This window comes from Engystomops pustulosus, chromosome 2, assembly GCF_040894005.1.
Source record: "Engystomops pustulosus chromosome 2, aEngPut4.maternal, whole genome shotgun sequence".
NCBI classification, from domain to species: Eukaryota; Metazoa; Chordata; class Amphibia; order Anura; family Leptodactylidae; genus Engystomops; species Engystomops pustulosus.
This window is the reverse complement of record NC_092412.1, coordinates 263,867,701-263,895,490: the sequence shown is the minus strand read 5'-3', so window position 1 is coordinate 263,895,490 and position 27,790 is coordinate 263,867,701. Positions and strand designations below refer to the sequence as shown.

The following is a 27,790-nucleotide window of genomic DNA, read 5'->3' as shown; positions in this document are numbered from 1 at the left end:
CATGCCCCCAGAGCATGTCAGCTCTCAATTCCCAGCAGGCCCATGCCCACAAGCCACACCCCCAGAGAGCATTAGCTTTTGCGTTCCAGCAGGCCCATCCCCCACAGGCCACATGCCCAGAGAAATTTAGCTTTCACACCCCAGGCTATACCCCCCAGAGTGCGTTAGCTCTGGTGTCTTAGGCCCATCCCTCCCAGGCCACAACCTCAGACTGCGCTAGCTCTCGCATCCCAGCTCACATCTTGACTCCCTCTAGAGATTTTCGCTCCCTCCAAGGTGATGGGGTGCATCTGCAAGGGTGCGCTGCGTTCACTCATGGCCCCACCCACATCACATAAGACTTCATTAAAAAAAAAAAAAAAAATTATTATTTGCTTGCGACAAAAAAAATAAAAAAATAGAAATTGTCACAGAGAGGGACGGCCCAGTCTGAGCGCCACCTACCACCCCCACCCTCCGCACTGACTGTGACGTGGAGCCTCCGCTTATCCGTTACATGCAATGTGCTTTTATCGGGGATCGGACACTTCTACAGCGCAAAAATTTGGGAGAAAACAAAAATTTGTCTCTGTTAAACCATTTCCTGGCTGGTGGGGGAAATCGGTAACACTGGGGAGGAGAGGGGTGCAGGGACGTGTAGATGGGACGGGATAGGTGCAGGGTCTATAACCTTCCCCAGAATACAGAAAACTCCAATCACATCCAAAGCTGCACTCATAAATCTGCTGGCTGCCACAATGCACTGCATTATGATGACACCCCATGCCTAGTGTATGTGCCATGCTACCCACAAAACATGCTCTGCCCCAGGACTGCAGCTTTGGCTGTGACTAGAGAGGAAGGTGAAGCATGCTAAGGCCTCATTAACACTTAACATGCCCTGGGAGGTCTGGGGCCGGGACATGAGCGACTAACCCCTGAAGCAGACACAGGGAAGGACAGAGCGCCACCAGGTGGACAACCATGGAGTAAGTGGTATGAAGGCCCCCGAGGGTCACATGGATGATAGCCGGCCCTCTGTATTCTGGGATCCGTTCCCGCCCCCTCGGCCGCAGCAGTGAAACAGTTAATGGCCCTTGTCCTCTTTGCCAAGTGTGAACGGAACGGGATGTGGGTAACAAGACTCCAGCAAACAGAGGTAATGCCCGAGGAAGCAGCACCAAGGGGGCGGGAATAACGGCCTTTATACAGAGCAAGCCCCTCCCTTTCCTTTGAACCAACCAATCACAGAGGCCGGCAAAGCAGCCAATAAACAGCTACATACAGGTCCGACCCATTACCCTCCCGCACATTTGGCAACATCTTCAACAGGAAAAAAGCAACAGAAATACATAAAAACCAGAATAAAACAAACCAGGGGCACGGGGGGGTCAGAGAGCACTGGGGGGGGGGGGGGGGGGTCGCGGAGCGGCGGTCACGGGTCTCGTACGATAAGGCACTCCGAGATTCAATCCGGTGTGATGATGGGAGGAGCCGGCCCATCCCCCCGACCGCACAATGTACAACTAACTAAAAGCCACAACAACAGACAAGAGACCCCAGGGGACGGCGCTCGTCCTCTGCAGGGGCCAGCGAGGGGCAGGGGCCCGGGGCCCCTCACCAAGGAAACTCAGGACAGATTTAAAAAAAAAAATGAAAAATTTAAAATTACAGAAAAAAAAAAAAACCTCCTGCGATATTTATAGATATTTTACAAGGTTAAATAACAATAATAATAATTATAATAATAAAAAACTGAACCACTAAAATCCACGTGGATGGCGCTTCCTTTACAGTTTATGTATATATATATTTTCTTGATAAATGTGGCCAGTGTGTGGTGGAAGAGTCCAGGGACACAGGGTCGGAGCTCCCCCTCGCGCTCTCCCCACCCTCCTGCTACTTTGCTTTCTCATCCGTGCGCGGCGCATGCTGCCAGGAGCGGCTCAGGTGGAGTTGGAGGCCGAGGCGGAGGCCGCGTTGTTGGTCGGACCGCGGTCCCCGGCATTGGAATCTACAAAGAAAACCAGAGAGGCAATCAGAAAAGAGACACCATCACTATGGGGGGAGAAGCAAGCATACCCCATCCCTGGTGGTCTGGGGCATAGTAAGGAGCCAGTATTTACATCCCTGGTGGTCTAGGGCAGAGGAAGGAGCCAGTATTTACATCCCTGGTGGTCTGGGGCATAGTAAGGAGCCAGTATTTACATCCCTGGTGGTCTGGGGCATAGTAAGGAGCCAATATTTACATCCCTGGTGGTCTAGGGCAGAGGAAGGAGCCAGTATTTACATCCCTGGTGGTCTAGGGCAGAGGAAGGAGCCAGTATTTACATCCCTGGTGGTCTAGGGCAGAGGAAGGAGCCAGTATTTACATCCCTGGTGGTCTAGGGCAGAGGAAGGAGCCAGTATTTACATCCCTGGTGGTTTAGGGCAGAGGAAGGAGCCAGTATTTACATCCCTGGTGGTCTAGGGCAGAGGAAGGAGCCAGTATTTACATCCCTGGTGGTCTAGGGCAGAGGAAGGAGCCAGTATTTACATCCCTGGTGGTCTAGGGCAGAGGAAGGAGCCAGTATTTACATCCCTGGTGGTCTAGGGCAGAGGAAGGAGCCAGTATTTACATCCCTGGTGGTCTAGGGCAGAGGAAGGAGCCAGTATTTACATCCCTGGTGGTCTAGGGCAGAGGAAGGAGCCAGTATTTACATCCCTGGTGGTCTAGGGCAGAGGGCAGAGGACAGAGCCAGTATTTACATCCCTGGTGGTCTAGGGCAGAGGAAGGAGCCCGTATTTACATCCCTGGTGATCTAGGGCAGAGGAAGGAGCCCGTATTTACATCCCTGGTGGTCTAGGGCAGAGGAAAGAGCCAGTATTTACATCCCTGGTGGTCTAGGGCAGAGGAAAGAGCCAATATATACATCCCTGGTGGTCTAAGGCAGAGGACAGAGCTAGTATTTACATCCCTGGTGGTCTAGGGCAGAGGAAAGAGAAAATATTTACATCCCTGGTGGTCTAGGGCAGAGGAAGGAGCCCGTATTTACATCCCTGGTGATCTAGGGCAGAGGAAGGAGCCCGTATTTACATCCCTGGTGGTCTAGGGCAGAGGAAAGAGCCAGTATTTACATCCCTGGTGGTCTAGGGCAGAGGAAAGAGCCAATATTTACATCCCTGGTGGTCTAAGGCAGAGGACAGAGCTAGTATTTACATCCCTGGTGGTCTAGGGCAGAGGAAAGAGAAAATATTTACATCCCTGGTGGTCTAGGGCAGAGGAAAGAGCCAATATTTACATCCCTGGTGGTCTAAGGCAGAGGACAGAGCTAGTATTTACATCCCTGGTGGTCTAGGGCAGAGGAAAGAGAAAATATTTACATCCCTGGTGGTCTAGGGCAGAGGAAAGAGCCAGTATTTACATCCCTGGTGGTCTAGGGCAGAGGAAGGAGCCAGTATTTACATCCCTGGTGGTCTAGGGCAGAGGAAAGAACCAATATTTACATCCCTGGTGGTCTAGGGCAGAGCCAATATTTACATCCCTGGTGGTCTAGGGCAGAGGAAAGAGCCAGTATTTACATCCCTGGTGGTCTAGGGCAGAGGAAGGAGCCAGTATTTACATCCCTGGTGATCTAGGGCAGAGGAAGGAGCCAGTATTTACATCCCTGGTGGTCTAGGGCAGAGGACAGAGCCAGTATTTACATCCCTGGTGGTCTAGGGCAGAGGACAGAGCCAGTATTTACATCCCTGGTGGTCTAGGGCAGAGGAAAGAACCAATATTTACATCCCTGGTGGTCTAGGGCAGAGGACAGAGCCAGTATTTACATTCCTGGTGGTCTAGGGCAGAGGACAGAGCTAGTATTTACATCCCTGGTGGTCTAGGGCAGAGGAAAGAGCCAATATTTACATTCCTGGTGGTCTAGGGCAGAGGACAGAGCCAGTATTTACATCCCTGGTGGTCTAGGGCAGAGGAAAGAGCCAGTATTTACAATCCCTGGTGATGTAGGGCAGAGGAAGGAGCCAGTATTTACATCCCTGGTGGTCTAGGGCAGAGGACAGAGCCAGTATTTACATCCCTGGTGGTCTAGGACAGAGGAAAGAGCCAGTATTTACATCCCTGGTGGTCTAGGGCAGAGGAAGGAGCCAGTATTTACAATCCCTGGTGGTCTAGGGCAGAGGACAGAGCCAGTATTTACATCCCTGGTGGTCTAGGACAGAGGAAAGAGCCAGTATTTACATCCCTGGTGGTCTAGGGCAGAGGAAGGAGCCAGTATTTACAATCCCTGGTGGTCTAGGGCAGAGGACAGAGCCAGTATTTACATCCCTGGTGGTCTAGGGCAGAGGAAAGAGCCAGTATTTACATCCCTGGTGGTCAAGAATAGTAACAGATTAACAATTTTATAACTGGTAAATGAGGTATAAAATCAAAACTTGGCACAACACTTCGAGGTTTTATCTGGCCCATAAAAATAACACGGATCTATAATAAATTTATATAATTATGTGTTCTATCTTTGCCCTGGACCAACAAGTAAACTGGAATAAAACTACAGAATAAGACTACAGAGATCAGGAGCCTCACAATCTACGTGTATTATCTCCTCTCACCTGATGTTGCTGTGGCATTTGTGGGGGTGGACACAGAAGCTTGGTTCCGAGCGTGGGCCGGGATTAGGATGGACGATAGGGAGGGATTACTGGACAGTTCTAGAAAGGAGGAGAGAAAGTAACAGCAAGTCAGAGACAGAAACACAACATTGTGTATGTACCAGCAGCAGAATAGTGAGTGCAGCTCTGGTGTGTAATACAGGATGTAACTCAGGATCAGTACAGGATAAGTAATGTCATGTATGTACACAGTGACTGCACCAGCAGCAGAATAGTGAGTGCAGCTCTTGAGTATAATACAGGATGTAACTCAGGATCAGTACAGGATAAGTAATGTCATGTATGTACACAGTGACTGCCCCAGCAGCAGAATAGTGAGTGCAGCTCTGGAGTATAATACAGGATGTAACTCAGGATCAGTAGAGGATAAGTAATGTCATGTATGTACACAGTGACTGCACCAGCAGCAGAATAGTGAGTGCAGCTCTGGGGTATAATACAGGATGTAACTCAGGATCAGTACAGGATAAGTAATGTCATGTATGTACACAGTGACTGCACCAGCAGCAGAATAGTGAGTGCAGCTCTGGAGTATAATACAGGATGTAACTCAGGATCAGTACAGGATAAGTAATGTCATGTATGTACACAGTGGCTGCACCACCAGCAGAATAGTGAGTGCAGCTCTGGGGTATAATACAGGATGTAACTCAGGATCAGTACAGGAGAAGTAATGTCATGTATGTACACAGTGACTGCACCAGCAGCAGAATAGTGAGTGCAGCTCTGGAGTATAATACAGGATGTAACTCAGGATCAGTACAGGATAAGTAATGTCATGTATGTACACAGTGGCTGCACCACCAGCAGAATAGTGAGTGCAGCTCTGGGGTATAATACAGGATGTAACTCAGGAGCAGTACAGGATAAGTAATGTCATGTATGTACACAGTGACTGCACCAGCAGCAGAATAGTGAGTGCAGCTCTGGAGTATAATACAGGATGTAACTCAGGATCAGTACAGGATAAGTAATGTCATGTATGTACACAGTGACTGCACCAGCAGCAGAATAGTGAGTGCAGCTCTGGAGTATAATACAGGATGTAACTCAGGATTAGTACAGGATAACTAATGTCATGTATGTACACAGTGACTGCACCAGCAGCAGAATAGTGAGTGCAGCTCTGGAGTATAATTTAGGATGTAACTCAGGAGCAGTACAGGATAAGTAATGTGATGTATGTACACAGTGACTGCCCCAGCAGCAGAATAGTGAGTGCAGCTCTGGGGTATAATACAGGATGTAACTCAGGATCAGTACAGGATAAGTAATGTCATGTATGTACACAGTGACTGCACCAGCAGCAGAATAGTGAGTGCAGCTCTGGAGTATAATACAGGATGTAACTCAGGATCAGTAAAGGATAAGTAATGTCATGTATGTACACAGTGACTACACCAGCAGCAGAATAGTGAGTGCAGCTCTGGAGTATAATACAGGATGTAACTCAGGATCAGTAAAGGATAAGTAATGTCATGTATGTACACAGTGACTGCACCAGCAGCAGAATAGTGAATGCAGCTCTGGGGTATAATACAGGATGTAACTCAGGATCAGTACAGGATAAGTAATGTCATGTATGTACACAGTGACTGCCCCAGCAGCAGAATAGTGAGTGCAGCTCTGGGGTATAATACAGGATGTAACTCAGGATCAGTACAGGATAAGTAATGTCATGTATGTACACAGTGACTGCACCAGCAGCAGAATAGTGAGTGCAGCTCTGGAGTATAATACAGGATGTAACTCAGGATCAGTACAGGATAAGTAATGTCATGTATGTACACAGTGACTACACCAGCAGCAGAATAGTGAGTGCAGCTCTGGAGTATAATACAGGATGTAACTCAGGATCAGTACAGGATAAGTAATGTCATGTATGTACACAGTGACTGCACCAGCAGCAGAATAGTGAGTGCAGCTCTGGGGTATAATACAGGATGTAACTGGGGATCAGTACAGGATAAGTAATGTCATGTATGTACAGTGACTGCACCAGCAGCAGAATAGTGAGTGCAGCTCTGGAGTATAATACAGGATGTAACTCAGGATCAGTACAGGATAAGTAATGTCATGTATGTACACAGTGACTGCACCAGCAGCAGAATAGTGAGTGCAGCTCCGGGGTATAATACAGGATGTAACTCAGGATCAGTACAGGATAAGTAATGTCATGTATGTACACAGTGACTGCACCAGCAGCAGAATAGTGAGTGCAGCTCTGGGGTATAATACAGGATGTAACTCAGGATCAGTACAGGATAAGTAATGTCATGTATGTACACAGTGACTGCACCAGCAGCAGAATAGTGAGTGCAGCTCTGGGGTATAATACAGGATGTAACTCAGGATCAGTACAGGATAAGTAATGTCATGTATGTACAGTGACTGCACCAGCAGTAGAATAGTGAGTGCAGCTCTGGGGTATAATACAGGATGTAACTCAGGATCAGTACAGGATAAGTAATGTCATGTATGTACACAGTGACTGCACCAGCAGCAGAATAGTGAGTGCAGCTCTGGGGTATAATACAGGATGTAACTCAGGATCAGTACAGGATAAGTAATGTCATGTATGTACACAGTGACTGCACCAGCAGCAGAATAGTGAGTGCAGCTCTGGGGTATAATACAGGATGTAACTCAGGATCAGTACAGGATAAGTAATGTCATGTATGTACACAGTGACTGCACCAGCAGCAGAATAGTGAGTGCAGCTCTGGAGTATAATACAGGATGTAACTCAGGATCAGTACAGGATAAGTAATGTCATGTATGTACACAGTGACTGCACCAGCAGCAGAATAGTGAGTGCAGCTCTGGGGTATAATACAGGATGTAACTCAGGATCAGTACAGGATAAGTAATGTCATGTATGTACACAGTGACTGCACCAGCAGCAGAATAGTGAGTGCAGCTCTGGAGTATAATACAGGATGTAACTCAGGATCAGTACAGGATAAGTAATGTCATGTATGTACACAGTGACTGCACCACCAGCAGAATAGTGAGTGCAGCTCTGGAATATAATACAGGATGTAACTCAGGATCAGTACAGGATAAGTAATGTCATGTATGTACACAGTGACTGCACCAGCAGCAGAATAGTGAGTGCAGCTCTGGAGTATAATACAGGATCAGTACAGGATAACTAATGTCATGTATGTACACAGTGACTGCACCAGCAGCAGAATAGTGAGTGCAGCTCTGGGGTATAATACAGGATGTAACTCAGGATCAGTACAGGATAAGTAATGTCATGTATGTACACAGTGATTGCACCAGCAGCAGAATAGTGAGTGCAGCTCTGGGGTATAATACAGGATGTAACTCAGGATCAGTACAGGATAACTAATGTCATGTATGTACACAGTGACTGCACCAGCAGCAGAATAGTGAGTGCAGCTCTGGGGTATAATACAGGATGTAACTCAGGATCAGTACAAGATAAGTAATGTCATGTATGTACACAGTGACTGCACCAGCAGCAGAATAGTGAGTGCAGCTCTGGGGTATAATACAGGATGTAACTCAGGATCAGTACAGGATAAGTAATGTCATGTATGTACACAGTGATTGCACCAGCAGCAGAATAGTGAGTGCAGCTCTGGGGTATAATACAGGATGTAACTCAGGATCAGTACAGGATAACTAATGTCATGTATGTACACAGTGACTGCACCAGCAGCAGAATAGTGAGTGCAGCTCTGGAGTATAATACAGGATGTAACTCAGGATCAGTACAAGATAAGTAATGTCATGTATGTACACAGTGACTGCACCAGCAGCAGAATAGTGAGTGCAGCTCTGGGGTATAATACAGGATGTAACTCAGGATCAGTACAGGATAAGTAATGTCATGTATGTACACAGTGATTGCACCAGCAGCAGAATAGTGAGTGCAGCTCTGGGGTATAATACAGGATGTAACTCAGGATCAGTACAGGATAAGTAATGTCATGTATGTACACAGTGACTGCACCAGCAGCAGAATAGTGAGTGCAGCTCTGGAGTATAATACAGGATGTAACTCAGGATCAGTACAGGATAAGTAATGTCATGTATGTACACAGTGACTGCACCAGCAGCAGAATAGTGAGTGCAGCTCTGGGGTATAATACAGGATTGTGTCTGTGTGCGCCCTATATCTACCTTGAGTGGTGAAGTTGAACAGTGCAGGGAATTCACGACCATTCGGGAGCTTAAGATTGGGGTCTCGCAGCTCATCAAAGAAGGAGTGGGCGCAGGCGTCCAGCGGGGTGAGGCGGGCAGTTGGGGTGTATTCCAGCAGTCGGCTGCACAGGGCTATGGCCTCGGGGGGAGTCCGGGCTCTGAAAACCTGCAAAAAGACATAACCCTTTAAAAATAAAAAAGAATATATATCTGACTGAGTGTGCAGCTTGTGGATCCTCGTCATGGAGCAGATGAGATGGAGGGAAGGGGCCGGGGGGTCAATGAGATGGTGAGAGGAGGATGAAGGGGTCAGATGTTACACCTGATACCGGGATACACATGGCCCCCCACTTCCCCGCCAGTAATGAGGTGACTGCGTCCCCACAGATCAGGTCGGGGGGTCTCACCTTAGTCCAGGGGTGCGCCTTTATCTGGGGGAACTTGAATTCTGTGTAGTTGGGGTTCATTTCTCTGATCTGCTCCCGTGTCGGGGTGCCAAGGACCTGCAATAAAGTGACGCATGATGAAATACACAAGTGGGGACCTAAACGAGCGCCCCCCAAATCACACAGCAAGTCAGTGACCAAGACGAGGGGCTGCGCTTACAGAGAAGCCAAAAACGTGGCATCACCCATGGGCGCCAGGAGGTCCCCGGACACAAACCACAGGCAGACGTGACGAGAGAGTGAAGAGAGGTGACACTCATGTCTGCCACCAAACACCCAGAATCCTCTGCTGTGCGTCCCACCTGATGTACGGACCCCCCGTACATGTATCGCACATTAACAGAGGCACAAGCACGAGAGACCAGAGGAGGGGGCCACGCGCCACACAGAGGAGGGGGCCACGCGCCACACAGAGGAGGGGGCCACGCGCCACACAGAGGAGGGGGCCACGCGCCACACAGAGGAGGGGGCCACGCGCCACACAGAGGAGGGGGCCACGCGCCACACAGAGGAGGGGGCCACGCGCCACACAGAGGAGGGGGCCACGCGCCACACAGAGGAGGGGGCCACGCGCCACACAGAGGAGGGGGCCACGCGCCACACAGAGGAGGGGGCCACGCGCCACACAGAGGAGGGGGCCACGCGCCACACAGAGGAGGGGGCCACGCGCCACACAGAGGAGGGGGCCACGCGCCACACAGAGGAGGGGGCCACGCGCCACACAGAGGAGGGGGCCACGCGCCACACAGAGGAGGGGGCCACGCGCCACACAGAGGAGGGGGCCACGCGCCACACAGAGGAGGGGGCCACGCGCCGCACAGAGGAGGGGGCCACGCGCCGCACAGAGGAGGGGGCCACGCGCCGCACAGAGGAGGGGGCCACGCGCCATACACAGAGGAGGGGGCCACGCGCCATACACAGAGGAGGGGGCCACGCGCCATACACAGAGGAGGGGGCCACGCGCCATACACAGAGGAGGGGGCCACGCGCCATACACAGAGGAGGGGGCCACGCGCCATACACAGAGGAGGGGGCCACGCGCCATACACAGAGGAGGGGGCCACGCGCCATACACAGAGGAGGGGGCCACGCGCCATACACAGAGGAGGGGGCCACGCGCCATACACAGAGGAGGGGGCCACGCGCCATACACAGAGGAGGGGGCCACGCGCCATACACAGAGGAGGGGGCCACGCGCCATACACAGAGGAGGGGGCCACGCGCCATACACAGAGGAGGGGGCCACGCGCCATACACAGAGGAGGGGGCCACGCGCCATACACAGAGGAGGGGGCCACGCGCCATACACAGAGGAGGGGGCCACGCGCCATACACAGAGGAGGGGGCCACGCGCCATACACAGAGGAGGGGGCCACGCGCCATACACAGAGGAGGGGGCCACGCGCCATACACAGAGGAGGGGGCCACGCGCCATACACAGAGGAGGGGGCCACGCGCCATACACAGAGGAGGGGGCCACGCGCCATACACAGAGGAGGGGGCCACGCGCCATACACAGAGGAGGGGGCCACGCGCCATACACAGAGGAGGGGGCCACGCGCCATACACAGAGGAGGGGGCCACGCGCCATACACAGAGGAGGGGGCCACGCAGTACACAGGAGAGGTCACGCAGTACACAGGAGAGGTCACGCAGTACACAGGAGAGGTCACGCAGTACACAGGTGAGTATACCCCTGCGGTGCTCACCTTGATGATCTCCACCAGCTGGTCCACACCGCTGTCCCCGGGGAATATCGGCTGCCCGAGGAGGAGCTCCGCCAGCACGCAGCCCGCCGACCACACATCTGGGGGAGGAAATGCGAAGGTCAGAGGTCATGGCTACCAACAGTATACAGGAGAGGCTGTACAATGCAGCAGCTCTGGAAGTAACTAGAGGATTAGCAGGAAAGAACATTGCAGACCTGTCCCATCCGCTTCCACCAACCGCTGCGGCCCTGGCTCCAGGTGTAATACAAAGTCAGGCGGGGGCGTCACAGTGTGACGGGTGTAATACACAGTCAGGCGGGGGCGTCACAGTGTGACGGGTGTAATACACAGTCAGGCGGGGGCGTCACAGTGTGACGGGTGTAATACACAGTCAGGCGGGGGCGTCACAGTGTGACAAGTGTAATACACAGTCAGGCGGGGGCGTCACAGTGTGACGGGTGTAATACACAGTCAGGCGGGGGCGTCACAGTGTGACGGGTGTAATACACAGTCAGGCGGGGGCGTCACAGTGTGACGGGTGTAACACACAGTCAGGTGGGGGCGTTACAGTGTGACAGGGTGTAATACACAGTCAGGTGGGGGCGTTACAGTGTGACAGGGTGTAATACACAGTCAGGCGGGGGCGTCACAGTGTGACAAGTGTAATACACAGTCAGGCGGGGGCGTCACAGTGTGACAAGTGTAATACACAGTCAGGCGGGGGCGTCACAGTGTGACAGGGTGTAATACACAGTCAGGCGGGGGCGTCACAGTGTGACAAGTGTAATACACAGTCAGGCGGGGGCGTCACAGTGTGACGGGTGTAATACACAGTCAGGCGGGGGCGTCACAGTGTGACGGGTGTAATACACAGTCAGGCGGGGGCGTCACAGAGTGACGAGTGTAATACACAGTCAGGCGGGGCGTCACAGTGTGACAGGTGTAACACAGTCAGGCGGGGGCGTTACAGTGTGACAGGTGTAATACACAGTCAGGCGGGGGCGTTACAGTGTGACGGGTGTAATACACAGTCAGGCGGGGGCGTCACAGTGTGACGGGTGTAATACACAGTCAGGCGGGGACGTCACAGTGTGACGGGTGTAATACACAGTCAGGCGGGGGCGTCACAGTGTGACGGGTGTAATACACAGTCAGGCGGGGACGTCACAGTGTGACGGGTGTAATACACAGTCAGGCGGGGGCGTTACAGTGTGACAGGGTGTAATACACAGTCAGGCGGGGGCGTCACAGAGTGACGAGTGTAATACACAGTCAGGCGGGGCGTCACAGTGTGACGGGTGTAATACACAGTCAGGCGGGGGCGTCACAGTGTGACGGGTGTAATACACAGTCAGGCGGGGGCGTCACAGTGTGACGGGTGTAATACACAGTCAGGCGGGGGCGTTACAGTGTGACAGGTGTAATACACAGTCAGGCGGGGGCGTTACAGTGTGACAGGTGTAATACACAGTCAGGCGGGGGCGTTACAGTGTGACAGGTGTAATACACAGTCAGGCGGGGGCGTTACAGTGTGACAAGTGTAATACACAGTCAGGCGGGGGCGTCACAGTGTGCCTGTACAGACGAGTCATTATACATCCTGCAGCTCCCCCGCTGTCATACACTATGGATCAGGTAAGTCTGTGTCTCTGGTGGCTCTTACCTATGCTGGACGTGTAATCAGTGGCCCCAAAGATCAACTCCGGAGCCCGATAGTACCGAGAGCAGATGTACGAGACGTTGGGTTCCCCGCGGACCAGCTGCTTAGCACTGCGACAAATACAGGACGGATAAGAAAATCAGATCTAGAACATCAGCACAACATACACAATGTATCCTATACAACCGCGGCCTGCATCCGAGGCGCGACGCCACTGCGCGCCCTGCATCCGAGGCGCGGCGCCACTGCGCGGCCTGCATCCGAGGCGCGGCGCCACTGCGCGCCCTGCATCCGAGGCGCGACGCCACTGCGCGCCCTGCATCCGAGGCGCGACGCCACTGCGCGCCCTGCATCCGAGGCGCGACGCCACTGCGCGCCCTGCATCCGAGGCGCGACGCCACTGCGCGCCCTGCATCCGAGGCGCGACGCCACTGCGCGCCCTGCATCCGAGGCGCGACGCCACTGCGCGCCCTGCATCCGAGGCGCGACGCCACTGCGCGCCCTGCATCCGAGGCGCGACGCCACTGCGCGCCCTGCATCCGAGGCGCGACGCCACTGCGCGCCCTGCATCCGAGGCGCGACGCCACTGCGCGCCCTGCATCCGAGGCGCGACGCCACTGCGCGCCCTGCATCCGAGGCGCGACGCCACTGCGCGCCCTGCATCCGAGGCGCGACGCCACTGCGCGCCCTGCATCCGAGGCGCGACGCCACTGCGCGCCCTGCATCCGAGGCGCAACGCCACTGCGCGCCCTGCATCCGAGGCGCAACGCCACTGCGCGCCCTGCATCCGAGGCGCAACGCCACTGCGCGCCCTGCATCCGAGGCGCAACGCCACTGCGCGCCCTGCATCCGAGGCGCAACGCCACTGCGCGCCCTGCATCCGAGGCGCAACGCCACTGCGCGCCCTGCATCCGAGGCGCAACGCCACTGCGCGCCCTGCATCCGAGGCGCAACGCCACTGCGCGCCCTGCATCCGAGGCGCAACGCCACTGCGCGCCCTGCATCCGAGGCGCAACGCCACTGCGCGCCCTGCATCCGAGGCGCAACGCCACTGCGCGCCCTGCATCCGAGGCGCAACGCCACTGCGCGCCCTGCATCCGAGGCGCAACGCCACTGCGCGCCCTGCATCCGAGGCGCAACGCCACTGCGCGCCCTGCATCCGAGGCGCAACGCCACTGCGCGCCCTGCATCCGAGGCGCGCAGTGGCGTCGCGCCTCGGATGCATCCGAGGCGCGACGCCACTGCGCGCCCTGCATCCGAGGCGCGACGCCACTGCGCGCCCTGCATCCGAGGCGCGACGCCACTGCGCGCCCTGCATCCGAGGCGCGACGCCACTGCGCGCCCTGCATCCGAGGCGCGACGCCACTGCGCGCCCTGCATCCGAGGCGCGACGCCACTGCGCGCCCTGCATCCGAGGCGCGACGCCACTGCGCGCCCTGCATCCGAGGCGCGACGCCACTGCGCGCCCTGCATCCGAGGCGCGACGCCACTGCGCGCCCTGCATCCGAGGCGCGACGCCACTGCGCGCCCTGCATCCGAGGCGCGACGCCACTGCGCAGCCTGCATCCGAGGCGCGACGCCACTGCGCAGCCTGCATCCGAGGCGCGACGCCACTCCGCAGCCTGCATCCGAGGCGCGACGCCACCCCGGGTTCTCACACTCTATTCTCTGTAGTTTACACAATGCTGGGCGGCTGCTGCTGTGTGAGGTGGGCTCCATACCTGCCAAAGTCGCAGAGCTTCAGCACAGCTGTGTCGGGGTCCAGCAGTAGATTCTGTGGCTTGATATCCCGATGGCAGATCCCAAAGGAATGGATGTAGGCTAAACTGCGGAACAGCTGATACATGTACAACTAGGAAGACAAAAGAAAGGCTACTCTGTAAGTGTACATGGCACCCTATACACAACCCCCCTCTGTGATACTGCTGAGCAACCCCCCTCTGTGATACTGCTGAGCAACCCCCCTCTGTGATACTGCTGAGCAACCCCCCTCTGTGATACTGCTGAGCAACCCCCCTCTGTGATACTGCTGAGCAACCCCCCTCTGTGATACTGCTGAGCAACCCCCCTCTGTGATACTGCTGAGCAACCCCCCTCTGTGATACTGCTGAGCAACCCCCCTCTGTGATACTGCTGAGCAACCCCCCTCTGTGATACTGCTGAGCAACCCCCCTCTGTGATACTGCTGAGCAACCCCCCTCTGTGATACTGCTGAGCAACCCCCCTCTGTGATACTGCTGAGCAACCCCCCTCTGTGATACTGCTGAGCAACCCCCCTCTGTGATACTGCTGAGCAACCCCCCTCTGTGATACTGCTGAGCAACCCCCCTCTGTGATACTGCTGAGCAACCCCCCTCTGTGATACTGCTGAGCAACCCCCCTCTGTGATACTGCTGAGCAACCCCCCTCTGTGATACTGCTGAGCAACCCCCCTCTGTGATACTGCTGAGCAACCCCCCTCTGTGATACTGCTGAGCAACCCCCCTCTGTGATACTGCTGAGCAACCCCCCTCTGTAATACTGCTGAGCAACCCCCCTCTGTAATACTGCTGAGCGCCACCCTCCCCCACTCTGCAATACTGCTGAGCGCCACCCTCCCCCACTCTGCAATACTGCTGAGCGCCACCCTCCCCCACTCTGCAATACTGCTGAGCGCCACCCTCCCCCACTCTGCAATACTGCTGAGCGCCACCCTCCCCCACTCTGCAATACTGCTGAGCGCCACCCTCCCCCACTCTGCAATACTGCTGAGCGCCACCCTCCCCCCTCTGTAATACTGCTGAGCGCCACCCCTTCCCTCTGTAATACTGCTGAGCGCCACCCTCCCCTCTACCCCTCACCTTGACGTAGATCATGGGCAGCGCCTGCTTGGCCCGGCTGTAATGTCTGGCCACTCTATACACCGTCTCAGGAACGTAGTCCAGCACCAAATTTAAGTAGACTTCATCTTTCTACAACACACAAAAATCAATGAGAACCTGGAACATAAAACCTAATAATAGTCACCATCTAATCCAATCACCGGTTCACAAGGTCCTGTCCGACACATCCCATATGTCACATCCCGGATACATCCCGTATTACACCAGTCACATCCCGTATACATCCCGTATTACACCAGTCACATCCCGGATACATCCCGTATTACACCAGTCACATCCCGGATACATCCCGTATTACACCAGTCACATCCCGGATACATCCCGTATTACACCAGTCACATCCCGTATACATCCCGTATTACACCAGTCACATCCCGGATACATCCCACATTACACCAGTCACATCCCAGATACATCCCACATTACACCAGTCACATCCCGGATACATCCCATATTACAGCAGTCACATCCCGGATACATCCCGTATTACACCAGTCACATCCCAGATACATCCCACATTACACCAGTCACATCCCAGATACATCCCGTATTACACCAGTCACATCCCGGATACATCCCATATTACACCAGTCACATCCCGGATACATCCCATATTACACCAGTCACATCCCACATTACACCAGTCACATCCCGGATACATCCCACATTACACCAGTCACATCCCGGATACATCCCGTATTACACCAGTCACATCCCGGATACATCCCACATTACACCAGTCACATCCCGGATACATCCCGTATTACACCAGTCACATCCCAGATACATCCCACATTACACCAGTCACATCCCAGATACATCCCACATTACACCAGTCACATCCCGGATACATTCCACATTACACCAGTCACATCCCAGATACATCCCATATTACACCAGTCACATCCCAGATACATCCCATATTACACCAGTCACATCCCGGATACATCCCGTATTACACCAGTCACATCCCGGATACATCCCGTATTACACCAGTCACATCCCGGATACATCCCACATTACACCAGTCACATCCCGGATACATCCCACATTACACCAGTCACATCCCGGATACATCCCACATTACACCAGTCACATCCCAGATACATCCCACATTACACCAGTCACATCCCAGATACATCCCACATTACACCAGTCACATCCCAGATACATCCCACATTACACCAGTCACATCCCGGATACATCCCGTATTACACCAGTCACATCCCGGATACATTCCGTATTACACCAGTCACATCCCGGATACATCCCGTATTACACCAGTCACATCCCGGATACATTCCGTATTACACCAGTCACATCCCGGATACATCCCACATTACACCAGTCACATCCCAGATACATCCCACATTACACCAGTCACATCCCGTATTACACCAGTCACATCCCGGATACATCCCGTATTACACCAGTCACATCCCGGATACATCCCGTATTACACCAGTCACATCCCGGATACATTCCGTATTACACCAGTCACATCCCGGATACATCCCGTATTACACCAGTCACATCCCGGATACATCCCGTATTACACCAGTCACATCCCGGATACATCCCGTATTACACCAGTCACATCCCGGATACATTCCGTATTACACCAGTCACATCCCAGATACATCCCGTATTACACCAGTCACATCCCGGATACATCCCGTATTACACCAGTCACATCCCGGATACAACCCGTATTACACCAGTCACATCCCGGATACATCCCATATTACACCAGTCACATCCCGGATACATCCCATATTACACCAGTCACATCCCGGATACATCCCGTATTACACCAGTCACATCCCGGATACATTCCGTATTACACCTGTCACATCCCGGATACATCCCACATTACACCAGTCACATCCCAGATACATCCCGTATTACACCAGTCACATCCCGGATACATCCCGTATTACACCAGTCACATCCCGGATACATACCGTATTACACCAGTCACATCCCGGATACATTCCACATTACACCAGTCACATCCCGGATACATCCCACATTACACCAGTCACATCCCGGATACATCCCGTATTACACCAGTCACATCCCGGATACATCCCATATTACACCAGTCACATCCCGGATACATCCCATATTACACCAGTCACATCCCATTCCCTGCACTCACCTTCTCTCCGCTGGAGTAGAAGAAGTAGCGGAGCCGCACGATGTTGCAGTGATCCAACTTTCTCATGATCTGCAGTTCCCGGTTCTAAAATTAAAGAGAAATAAATCTAATCAATAAATCGTCTGCAGACAAGACAGAGGCGCGCGCTGCACTGGCAGGAGACCCTCCACACTATGCTCCGGCTGCAGCCATATGTACATGGTAAGCAGGGTTACACACACAGGTAGCACTACAATTATTCCAGTAGAGTAATAATATTCCTCTATACATATTTACTGTTTAATACTAATAGCCACATACAGTCACGGCCGTAAGTTCTGAGAATGATACAAATGGTGATTGTTACAAAGTCTCCGGCATCAGGTGTTATAATGGTAATTTGCATATTCTCCAGAATGTTATAAAGTGGGATCAGCTTATCAGCAATTCATTACAAAGTCAGTATTTGCCTAGAAAATGAACTTTTCCCCCAAAACACATTTCCCCTTCATTGCAGACGCCTTAGGCGGAGCAGCGGCCATGGTGTCAGTGATGTCTCCAGTAACACAGGTGCGGGGGCTGATGGGGACAGGGCTGGGGACAATGTGTCATGTGTAAGTAACAATCACCACTGGGCAGTATAATAGGAGCAGGTAACATGGTGTCAGTGATGTCCCCAGTAACACAGGTGCGGGGGCTGATGGGGACAGGGCTGGGGACAATGTGTCATGTGTAAGTAACAATCACCACTGGGCAGTATAATAGGAGCAGGTAACATGGTGTCAGTGATGTCTCCAGTAACACAGGTGCGGGGGCTGATGGGGACAGGGCTGGGGACAATGTGTCATGTGTAAGTAACAATCACCACTGGGCAGTATAATAGGAGCAGGTAACATGGTGTCAGTGATGTCTCCAGTAACACAGGTGCGGGGGCTGATGGGGACAGGGCTGGGGACAATGTGTCATGTGTAAGTAACAATCACCACTGGGCAGTATAATAGGAGCAGGTAACATGGTGTCAGTGATGTCTCCAGTAACACAGGTGCAGGGGCTGATGGGGACAGGGCTGGGGACAATGTGTCATGTGTAAGTAACAATCACCACTGGGCAGTATAATAGGAGCAGGTAACATGGTGTCAGTGATGTCTCCAGTAACACAGGTGCGGGGGCTGATGGGGACAGGGCTGGGGACAATGTGTCATGTGTAAGTAACAATCACCACTGGGCAGTATAATAGGAGCAGGTAACATGGTGTCAGTGATGTCTCCAGTAACACAGGTGCGGGGGCTGATGAGGACAGGGCTGGGGACAATGTGTCATGTGTAAGTAACAATCACCACTGGGCAGTATAATAGGAGCAGGTAACATGGTGTCAGTGATGTCTCCAGTAACACAGGTGCGGGGGCTGATGGGGACAGGGCTGGGGACAATGTGTCATGTGTAAGTAACAATCACCACTGGGCAGTATAATAGGAGCAGGTAACATGGTGTCAGTGATGTCTCCAGTAACACAGGTGCGGGGGCTGATGGGGACAGGGCTGGGGACAATGTGTCATGTGTAAGTAACAATCACCACTGGGCAGTATAATAGGAGCAGGTAACATGGTGTCAGTGATGTCTCCAGTAACACAGGTGCGGGGGCTGATGGGGACAGGGCTGGGGACAATGTGTCATGTGTAAGTAACAATCACCACTGGGCAGTATAATAGGAGCAGGTAACATGGTGTCAGTGATGTCTCCAGTAACACAGGTGCGGGGGCTGATGGGGACAGGGCTGGGGACAATGTGTCATGTGTAAGTAACAATCACCACTGGGCAGTATAATAGGAGCAGGTAACATGGTGTCAGTGATGTCTCCAGTAACACAGGTGCGGGGGCTGATGGGGACAGGGCTGGGGACAATGTGTCATGTGTAAGTAACAATCACCACTGGGCAGTATAATAGGAGCAGGTAAAATGGTGTCAGTGATGTCTCCAGTAACACAGGTGCGGGGGCTGATGGGGACAGGGCTGGGGACAATGTGTCATGTGTAAGTAACAATCACCACTGGGCAGTATAATAGGAGCAGGTAACATGGTGTCAGTGATGTCTCCAGTAACACAGGTGCGGGGGCGGATGGGGACAGGGCTGGGGACAATGTGTCATGTGTAAGTAACAATCACCACTGGGCAGTATAATAGGAGCAGGTAACATGGTGTCAGTAATGTCTCCAGTAACACAGGTGCGGGGGCTGATGGGGACAGGACTGGGGACAATGTGTCATGTGTAAGTAACAATCACCACTGGGCAGTATAATAGGAGCAGGTAACATGGTGTCAGTGATGTCTCCAGTAACACAGGTGCGGGGGCTGATGGGGACAGGGCTGGGGACAATGTGTCATGTGTAAGTAACAATCACCACTGGGCAGTGTAATAGGAGCAGGTAACATGGTGTCAGTGATGTCTCCAGTAACACAGGTGCGGGGGCTGATGGGGACAGGGCTGGGGACAATGTGTCATGTGTAAGTAACAATCACCACTGGGCAGTATAATAGGAGCAGGTAACATGGTGTCAGTGATGTCTCCAGTAACACAGGTGCGGGGGCTGATGGGGACAGGGCTGGGGACAATGTGTCATGTGTAAGTAACAATCACCACTGGGCAGTGTAATAGGAGCAGGTAACATGGTGTCAGTGATGTCTCCAGTAACACAGGTGCGGGGGCTGATGGGGACAGGGCTGGGGACAATGTGTCATGTGTAAGTAACAATCACCACTGGGCAGTATAATAGGAGCAGGTAACATGGTGTCAGTGATGTCTCCAGTAACACAGGTGCAGGGGCTGATGGGGACAGGGCTGGGGACAATGTGTCATGTGTAAGTAACAATCACCACTGGGCAGTATAATAGGAGCAGGTAACATGGTGTCAGTGATGTCTCCAGTAACACAGGTGCGGGGGCGGATGGGGACAGGGCTGGGGACAATGTGTCATGTGTAAGTAACAATCACCACTGGGCAGTATAATAGGAGCAGGTAACATGGTGTCAGTAATGTCTCCAGTAACACAGGTGCGGGGGCGGATGGGGACAGGACTGGGGACAATGTGTCATGTGTAAGTAACAATCACCACTGGGCAGTATAATAGGAGCAGGTAACATGGTGTCAGTGATGTCCCCAGTAACACAGGTGCGGGGGCTGATGGGGACAGGGCTGGGGACAATGTGTCATGTGTAAGTAACAATCACCACTGGGCAGTATAATAGGAGCAGGTAACATGGTGTCAGTGATGTCTCCAGTAACACAGGTGCAGGGGCTGATGGGGACAGGGCTGGGGGACAATTTGTCAGGATTAAGTAACAATCACACCCCTGGACACTTTACAAGGAGGCTGGTGCTTGGCATCATTGTTTCTCTTCTGTTACCCATGGTTATCTCTAAAGAAACACGTGCAGTCATCATTGCACTGCACAAAACTGGCCGCAGGGAAGAGTATGGCAGCGAGAAAGATGTCACCTCAGTCACCGATCTATCGCATCATCAAGGAATCCAAGGAGAGAGGCTCCATTGTTACCAAAAAGTCTCCAGGAGCCCAAGAAGGAGCAGCAAGCGCCAGGAGCGTCTCTTACAAGTGTCTCAGCTTGGGGATGGGGCTCCCAGCATCGCAGAGCTCAGGAATGGCAGCAGCAGGTGTGAGGCATCTGCACGCACTGTGACACTGCGGAGACCCCTGGAGCAAGGCCTGGTGTCCAGGAGGGCAGCACAGAAGCCGCTTCTCTCCAGGAACCACCAGGGACAGACGGATATTCTGCAGGAGGTGCAGGGAGTGGACGCTGAGGACTGGGGGACAGACGGATATTCTGCAGGAGGTGCAGGGAGTGGACGCTGAGGACTGGGGGACAGACGGATATTCTGCAGGAGGTGCAGGGAGTGGACGCTGAGGACTGGGGGACAGACGGATATTCTGCAGGAGGTGCAGGGAGTGGACGCTGAGGACTGGGGGACAGACGGATATTCTGCAGGAGGTGCAGGGAGTGGACGCTGAGGACTGGGGGACAGACTGATATTCTGCAGGAGGTGCAGGGAGTGGACGCTGAGGACTGGGGGACAGACGGATATTCTGCAGGAGGTGCAGGGAGTGGACGCTGAGGACTGGGGGACAGACGGATATTCTGCAGGAGGTGCAGGGAGTGGACGCTGAGGACTGGGGGACAGACGGATATTCTGCAGGAGGTGCAGGGAGTGGACGCTGAGGACTGGGGGACAGACGGATATTCTGCAGGAGGTGCAGGGAGTGGACACTGAGGACTGGGGGACAGACGGATATTCTGCAGGAGGTGCAGGGAGTGGACGCTGAGGACTGGGGGACAGACGGATATTCTGCAGGAGGTGCAGGGAGTGGACGCTGAGGACTGGGGGACAGACGGATATTCTGCAGGAGGTGCAGGGAGTGGACGCTGAGGACTGGGGGACAGACGGATATTCTGCAGGAGGTGCAGGGAGTGGACGCTGAGGACTGGGGGACAGACGGATATTCTGCAGGAGGTGCAGGGAGTGGACGCTGAGGACTGGGGGACAGACGGATATTCTGCAGGAGGTGCAGGGAGTGGACGCTGAGGACTGGGGGACAGACGGATATTCTGCAGGAGGTGCAGGGAGTGGACGCTGAGGACTGGGGGACAGACGGATATTCTGCAGGAGGTGCAGGGAGTGGACGCTGAGGACTGGGGGACAAACGGATATTCTGCAGGAGGTGCAGGGAGTGGACGCTGAGGACTGGGGGACAGACGGATATTCTGCAGGAGGTGCAGGGAGTGGACGCTGAGGACTGGGGGACAGACGGATATTCTGCAGGAGGTGCAGGGAGTGGACGCTGAGGACTGGGGGACAGACGGATATTCTGCAGGAGGTGCAGGGAGTGGACGCTGAGGACTGGGGGACAGACGGATATTCTGCAGGAGGTGCAGGGAGTGGACGCTCTGATGAATCCCCTTTCCGATTGTTGGGAGAGAACAAGGTGAGCGATGCCCCCAGTCCTGTCTCCTGCCCCTGTAAAGCTCCTGCACCCATTCATGTGGGTGGGGGGGGAGGGGGGGAAATCAGCCTAAAAACACCTCCATGAATAAAGAATGGAGCAGAATGTCCTCCAGGAGCCGCTTCTCCCGACCCTCCAGGAGCAGATGGTGAAGAGCAGAGCCTCCTCCAGCATGATGGAGCACCGGCCATAAAGGGGGGAACTAAATGGTGCAGGGGACAGAACACAGAGATTCTGGGTCCATGGCTCCGGGAACAGAACACAGAGATTCTGGGTCCATGGCTCCGGGAACAGAACACAGAGATTCTGGGTCCATGGCCCGGGAACAGAACACAGAGATTCTGGGTCCATGGCCCGGGAACAGAACACAGAGATTCTGGGTCCATGGCCCGGGAACAGAACACAGAGATTCTGGGTCCATGGCTCCGGGAACAGAACACAGAGATTCTGGGTCCATGGCCCGGGAACAGAACACAGAGATTCTGGGTCCATGGCTCCGGGAACAGAACACAGAGATTCTGGGTCCATGGCTCCGGGGACAGAACACAGAGATTCTGGGTCCATGGCTCCGGGGACAGAACATAAAGATTCTGGGTCCATGGCTCCGGGAACAGAACATAAAGATTCTGGGTCCATGGCTCCGGGAACAGAACACAGAGATTCTGGGTCCATGGCTCCGGGAACAGAACACAGAGATTCTGGGTCCATGGCCCGGGAACAGAACACAGAGATTCTGGGTCCATGGCTCCGGGAACAGAACACAGAGATTCTGGGTCCATGGCCCGGGAACAGAACACAGAGATTCTGGGTCCATGGCCCGGGAACAGAACACAGAGATTCTGGGTCCATGGCTCCGGGAACAGAACACAGAGATTCTGGGTCCATGGCCCGGGAACAGAACACAGAGATTCTGGGTCCATGGCCCGGGAACAGAACACAGAGATTCTGGGTCCATGGCCCGGGAACAGAACACAGAGATTCTGGGTCCATGGCTCCGGGAACAGAACACAGAGATTCTGGGTCCATGGCTCCGGGAACAGAACACAGAGACTCTGGGTCCATGGCCCGGGAACAGAACACAGAGATTCTGGGTCCATGGCCTGGAGACTCCCCGGATCTTATCCCATTGAGAACTTGTGGTCAATCATCAGGAGACGGAGGACAAACAAAACCAACACATTGTGACAGAATGCAGCAGTGATAGTGCAGGAATGGACGGCGATCAGTCAGGATCTGGTGCAGGAGGTGAGTGAGAGCTGCCAGGGAGAATTGCAGAGGTCCTGAAGAAGAAGGAGAGGTCCTGCAGATACTGACTGGCTGCAGTAACTCCTCCCACCTGACAATAAAAGCTTCTGCTCCCCATAATATGATTGCACTTGTATCTCTGTATGTGATAAACATCTGACAGACCAGAGGGACACATCATGTGACAGGAGGAGATTTGTGTCATTCTCAGGACTTATGGCCAGGACTGGATGATATCATGTAAGAAAACCATTGAGGCTCCAGCTTTCTGCGCACAATTAGCAAATATAGTAACACCCTGTAACGATAGAAACACTGTAACACCCTGTAACGATAGAAACACTGTAACACCCTGTAACGATAGAAACACTGTAACACCCTGTAACGATAGAAACACTGTAACACCCTGAACTGAGAATAATATGTATGTATGCATGAATTAGTATTATATATATATATATACACACACACACTCATATACTCTGCTCAAAAAAATAAAGGGAGCGCTTAAACAACACAAAATAAAGGAATTAGTATTATTACACAACTCCAAGTAAATTAACCCCTTAAGGACCAGGCCCTTTTTCGTTTTTGCGGTTTTATTTTTCACTCCCCACCTTCAAAATTCTATAACTTTTTTATTTTTCCGTGTACAGAGCTGTGTGACTGCTTATTTTCTGCGTAACACGTAATTGCACTTCATAGTGATGGTATTAAATATTCCATGCCGTGTACTGGGAAGCAGGAAAAAAATTCTAAATGCAGTGAAAATGATGAAAAAACACATTTGCGCCATTTCTTGTGGGCTTGGTTTTTACAGCTTTCACTGTGCGCCCCAAATGACAGGTCTGTTTCATTCATTGGGTCAATACGATCACGGGGATACCAAATTTGTATAGGTTTTATAATGTTTTCATACATTTACAAAAATTAAAACCTCCTGTACAGAAAAAAAATTCTTCATTTTGCCGTGTTCTTGCGCTAATAACTTTTTCGTACTTTGGTGTATGGAGCTGTGGGTGGTGTCATTTTTTGCGACTTCTGATGACGTTTTCAATGCTTCTATTTTTAGGACTGTGTGACATTTTGATCACTTTTTATAGAATTTTTTCTATTTTTCAAAATGGCAAATAAATGCCATTTGCGACTTCGGGCGCTATTTTCCGCTACGGGGTTAAACGCAGTGAAAAACGGTTATTATATTTTGATCGGGCATTTTCGGACGCGGCGATACCTGATGTGTTTATGATTTTTACGGTTTATTTATATTTATATCAGTTCTAGGGAAAGGGGGGGGATTTGAATTTTTATGTTTTTTTAATATAATTTTTTTTTTTTTACTTTTTTTTATTTATTTTTTTTTTACTATTTTTCTGACTCCCTAGGGCACTTTAACCCTAGGTTGTCTGATTGATCCTACCATATACTGCCATACTACAGTATGGCAGTATATGGGGATTTTGCATACCATCTATTATAATGTGCAGATCGCACATTATAATAGATAGCCTCGATCATGACAGCCTCGGATCTTTGTGTGATCCCAGGCTGTCATGGCAACGGATCGCCGCTCCCCGGTGACGTCACGGGGAGTGACGATCGGAGCCAAGATGGCGGCGCCCACGCGCCGCCGGCTCTTTAATGCCGCCTGCAGCTTTGCCGGCGGCGATCAAAGGGTTAACACCCGCGATCGGTGCAAGCACCGATCGCGGGTGTTAGCGACGGGCGTTTTCTTCATTATGAAGCAAATGCCCGGTGAGTATGAAGAGGGCTCAGCCCGTGAGCCCTCTTCATACTCCCCCATGCGCAGTAAGACGTAAGGGTACGTCTTATTGCGCTATGGGGTTAAACCGTCTCCTTAGGAAGACGCACAGCAGGACACTAATACATCTATAAGTCCAGAGCCTCAGTATTCCCTCAACATAGATAGGAGATAGATAGATAGATAGATAGGAGATAGATAGATAGATAGATAGATAGGAGATAGATAGGAGATAGATAGATAGATAGATAGATAGGAGATAGATAGATAGATAGATAGATAGATAGATAGATAGATAGATAGATAGGAGATAGATAGATAGATAGATAGGAGATAGATAGATAGATAGATAGATAGGAGATAGATAGGAGATAGATATGAGATAGATAGATAGATAGATAGATAGGAGATAGATAGATAGATAGATATGAGATAGATAGATAGATAGGAGATAGATAGATAGAGAGATAGATAGGGGATAGATAGATAGATAGATAGATAGATAGATAGATAGATAGATAGATATGAGATAGATAGATAGATAGATAGGAGATAGATAGATAGATGTTAGATAGATAGATAGATAGATAGATAGATAGATAGATAGATAGATAGATAGATAGATAGATAGGAGATAGATAGATAGATGTTAGATAGATAGATAGATAGATAGGAGATAGATAGATAGAGAGATAGATAGGGGATAGATAGATAGATAGATAGATAGATAGATAGATAGATAGATAGATAGATAGATAGATATGAGATAGATAGATAGATAGATGGGAGATAGATAGATGTTAGATAGATAGATAGATAGATAGATAGGAGATAGATAGATGGGAGATAGATAGATATGAGATAGATAGGAGATAGATAGATATGAGATGGATAGATATGAGATAGATAGATAGATAGGAGATAGATAGATATGAGATAGATAGGAGATAGATAGATAGATAGGAGATATATAGATAGATAGATAGATAGATAGATAGGGGATAGATAGATAGATAGATAGATATGAGATAGATAGATAGATAGATAGATAGATAGATAGATAGGAGATATATAGATAGATAGATAGATAGATAGGGGATAGATAGATAGATAGATAGATAGGAGATAGATAGGAGATAGATAGGAGATAGATAGATATGAGATAGATAGATAGATAGATAGGAGATAGATAGGAGATAGATAGGAGATAGATAGATATGAGATAGATAGATAGATAGATAGATAGATAGGAGATAGATAGATAGAGAGATAGATAGGGGATAGATAGATAGATAGATAGATAGATAGATAGATAGATAGGAGATAGATAGATAGATAGATAGATAGGAGATAGATAGGAGATAGATAGGAGATAGATAGATATGAGATAGATAGATAGATAGATAGGAGATAGATAGATAGAGAGATAGATAGGGGATAGATAGATAGATAGATAGATAGATATGAGATAGATAGATAGATAGATGGGAGATAGATAGATAGATGTTAGATAGATAGATAGATAGATAGATAGATAGATAGGAGATAGATAGGAGATAGATAGATAGGAGATAGATAGATAGATACATAGATAGATATGAGATAGAGAGATAGGAGATAGATAGATAGGAGATAGATAGATAGGAGATAGATAGATAGGAGATAGATAGGAGATAGATAGATAGGAGATAGATAGATAGGAGATAGATAGGAGATAGATAGATAGGAGATAGGAGATAGATAGGAGATAGATAGATAGGAGATAGATAGATAGATAGGAGATAGATAGGAGATAGATAGATAGGAGATAGATAGGTAGATAGGAGATAGGAGATAGAGAGATAGGAGATAGAGAGATAGAGAGATAGATAGATAGATAGATAGATAGATAGATAGATAGGAGATAGATAGATAGGAGATAGATAGATAGGAGATAGATAGATAGGAGATAGATAGATAGGAGATAGATAGATAGGAGATAGATAGATAGGAGATAGATAGATAGGGGATAGATAGATAGATAGATAGATAGATAGATAGATAGATAGATAGATAGATAGGGGATAGATAGGGGATAGATAGATAGATAGATAGATAGATAGGGGATAGATAGGAGATAGATAGATAGA

At 51.2% G+C, this 27,790-nt stretch overlaps 1 protein-coding gene across 2 annotated transcripts in view; it reads right to left on the bottom strand.

Moving 5' to 3' along the window:
- Window positions 1-356: 356 nt before the first annotated feature.
- GSK3B (glycogen synthase kinase 3 beta) overlaps window positions 357-27,790 on the bottom strand; it is a 71,676-nt gene continuing 44,242 nt past the window's right edge. Inside the window, exons 3-11 of one of the 2 annotated variants that reach the window (XM_072139045.1) lie at window positions 17,664-17,747; window positions 15,461-15,571; window positions 14,342-14,472; window positions 12,624-12,730; window positions 10,961-11,058; window positions 9,213-9,308; window positions 8,785-8,989; window positions 4,570-4,668; window positions 357-1,993 (exon numbers count right to left, since the gene is read on the bottom strand). In XM_072139045.1, the coding sequence (XP_071995146.1) occupies window positions 1,926-1,993; window positions 4,570-4,668; window positions 8,785-8,989; window positions 9,213-9,308; window positions 10,961-11,058; window positions 12,624-12,730; window positions 14,342-14,472; window positions 15,461-15,571; window positions 17,664-17,747 (999 nt within the window). In that variant the 3' untranslated portion in view covers window positions 357-1,925. The remainder of the gene's footprint in view (window positions 1,994-4,569; window positions 4,669-8,784; window positions 8,990-9,212; window positions 9,309-10,960; window positions 11,059-12,623; window positions 12,731-14,341; window positions 14,473-15,460; window positions 15,572-17,663; window positions 17,748-27,790) is intronic. The other variant, XM_072139046.1, reaches the window with a different exon arrangement.